At 66.7% G+C, this 2,887-nt stretch overlaps 1 protein-coding gene across 1 annotated transcript; it reads left to right on the forward strand.

Moving 5' to 3' along the window:
* Positions 1–127: 127 nt before the first annotated feature.
* MNEG_7910 (hypothetical protein) lies at positions 128–2,606 on the forward strand (the record flags this gene model as incomplete). Its single annotated transcript, XM_014043615.1, has 6 exons — positions 128–172; positions 294–353; positions 754–846; positions 1,149–1,290; positions 1,688–1,820; positions 2,528–2,606. The coding sequence occupies 6 exons, from the start codon at positions 128–130 to the stop codon at positions 2,604–2,606; spliced, it is 552 nt and encodes a 183-aa protein (XP_013899069.1).
* Between the last annotated feature and the right edge of the window lie 281 nt (positions 2,607–2,887).

The following is a 2,887-nucleotide window of genomic DNA, read 5'->3' on the forward strand; positions in this document are numbered from 1 at the left end:
GCCCATCCCGGCGTGCCCGCGCTTCCCCAGCCGGCCTGTGGCCGCGCTGCTGACCGCTCGCCTGGGTGATAGCACCGGCTCCGGACGCAAGCGTTGCCGCAGGCGTGCAGAATGCTTGCAGAGCGCCATGCTTTTTGCGCCTGACGCGCCCAAGGGGCGCGGCAGCTCAGCTGTATCCCCTCGCTCTGCACCTCCGCGTTTTTGGGGCGTTGTGATTGTGCGCCCACCCCGCGGTCAACTCGCGCTTGCGCGGTCAAACCCACCCCTAAGCGGTCAACGCCCCCCAACCGCAGGCCCTGTGGAACCAGAACGGCAACTGGCTGCTGTCGGTGTCTCGCGACCAAACGCTCAAGGTGCGCGGGGCCGCACGTGCACAGGCAAGGGCGCGGGCAAGGGGGCGCCTGAGCAAACAGGATCCCGGGGGTGTTTTGTTGCTTGATACCCTTGCTTAACAATCGTTCCGGCTCACGTGCAAGCTCACACACGGGAATGCATGCCCGCAAATCTTAAAACTCACACACGCACATGTGCACACACAAACACACACGCACACGTGCACACACATTCCCAATCCAGCATATGCGGCGCTCAAAGCTCTGGCACTCGGTGCACACACACCCCTGGCAAGCCTGATTGTGCACTCCACCTTCTTTTCCATCAAGTCAGCCTCCCCATCTCCCTGCAGCACGCGCACATCCACTCGCACATGAGCCCTCACGCCCCCTCCTCCACCGCCCCCGCCCGCGGTGCCAGGTGTGGGATGTGCGCACAATGAAGGAGCTGCAGACGCTGCAGGGCCACTCAAGGGACGTGCTGTCTGCGGAGTGGCACCCCATTCACGAGGACGTGAGTCAAGAGTACCGGGGAATCCTATGGCAGGCAACGATTTATAAGACTGAGATATAGGCGACGTTGATGTGACAGTCTTAGCGATACAGGAGCCACGCGCGGCGGCCGCCTGCGGCGGGGCGCAGCTGGCCGGGCGTGGCAGCCTCGCGGGACGGGGCAGACTGGCTGCCTCGAGGGGCGCTCTAATCTCCGGCCTTTGTGAGACGCCGGCCTCCCACGCACCGTGGCCCTACCTCGGTCAATTCCTGTCCATCCCTTTACCCACTGCGCGCTGTCCTGCAACGGCACATGAACCCCAGGTGTGTGTCTCTGGCTCGTTTGATGGGACGCTGTGCCACTGGCTGGTCGGCCAGGCCGAGCCGCAGGCGGTGGTGACCGGCGCGCACGACAGCAGCATATGGGCGCTCGCGTACCACCCCTTGGGACACGTGCTCGCGTCAGGTGCGCGCGGGCAGGGCGGTCCGTTGGTCCAGCAGGCTGGGCGTAGGTTCCGAGGGGCGCGGTGTGGGGTCGAACTGACGACGCGCGACGGACTGCGTGCGCGGCGCGGGGTTGCTGCCGCGTGGCGGGCGCAGCCGCACCTTGGCAGGAGCGACCAGCCCATCGCCGGTCTTTCGTTCAGAAGCGCCCCCTGAAACGCAGCACATGTGTGCACTCACACGCGAACATGCAAAAACGTGCACGTGCAATCCGTCTGTGCCCTCTCTTATGCCTGCATTTGCTTGTGCACGCACCTCCACCCCTGCATGCATGAAGGTGCTCGTGTGCACACACACACACAAACACACATACACATACACACATCCACTCGTTCACATTCATACACTCACTCGTGCAGCCGGTGGTGACGCGTCCATCAAGTTCTGGTGCCGCCAGCGGCCGGGGGACCCCTGGCAGGACACCAAGCTCAAAGAGCAGCAGGAGGGCGCCACGTCATACGCAGCAGCAGCTTCAGAGGCGCCGGGGCTGAGGTGCGTGCGGCTGTGTGTGTGTGTACGTGTGTGTGTGTGTACGTGTGTGTGTGTGTGTGTACGTGTGTGTGTGTGTGCATGCGTGCATATGTGTGTTTGACGGGGCTGTGGCAAGGGGTGATCCCAGGGCAATGCGTGTGCGGGTTGCATGTGTGACTTTCGGGCAGTTCGTAGGGCCCTAGTGTGCTGGCCAGTCGCGCGGCGTCTTACTGCGCATGCGCTCATGCAAAGTTTAACTGTTGGTGCCCTCAAAGGTAGGTGTATACCGCTTGCTTGCACACTGCTCCGACGCTCTGATGCATTTCTTTCGTGTGTTTGCGACAACCCGCCAACAGCGAACCGCCCCACCACTCACGCGGCACGCGATGCAGGCTAGCGGCGGCACCCGCGAGCGGCCCGCGCGGCCCCCCGGGGCTGGGCGGCGCGGCGGGCGCATCAGGGCCAGGCGGCATCCCAGGCCTGGGCGCGCTGGGAGACGCGAGCATGCCTGCGCCAGGCGCGTGCTTGGGCTTTCGCTACCGTACCTCCTTATGCTTGCCCCTGCCTGCATGGTGTTGTCCCTGGGCGCGCGTCCCTCCCATGCGGGTGCCAATGCGGGTGCCAGTCCAGGGGCCCTGCATGGGTGGGCAAAGCACTCTTCGGATCTGGCGCGCTCTGCCGCGGCCCCGCGTCCAACGGCCTGCCCTGCCCTGCATGGCGCCAAACAGAAGCCTGTCACCCGCCGGCGACCCCTCGCCGCTCGGCGCGGCTCCCGGGCACGGCAGGACCGCGGACTTGTTGGCCTAGCCCACCCGGTGCACGGCGGCGGCAGCGACCAACCGACCCCATGCGATGACCGCCATATCGCCTCGCCCTGCGGCTGAGCCCCCCTCCCGCCGCGCCCCTCGACCCGCAGGCGTGGTGACGGCGGCCGGTCGCGCCGTGCCGCCCGGCCTGTCTGCGTCGCGCTCGCTCACCGGCACGCTCGGCCCGCGCGCCGGCGGGCGCGGCGGCGGCGCGCCGCCGGGGCTCGTGGGCGGCAGAGGCCAGGGGGTCGGCGGCGGCGGCGGCGTTGGCGGGCGCGGCCC

Source organism: Monoraphidium neglectum (assembly GCF_000611645.1).
Source record: "Monoraphidium neglectum strain SAG 48.87 unplaced genomic scaffold scaffold01447, whole genome shotgun sequence".
NCBI classification, from domain to species: domain Eukaryota; kingdom Viridiplantae; phylum Chlorophyta; class Chlorophyceae; order Sphaeropleales; family Selenastraceae; genus Monoraphidium; species Monoraphidium neglectum.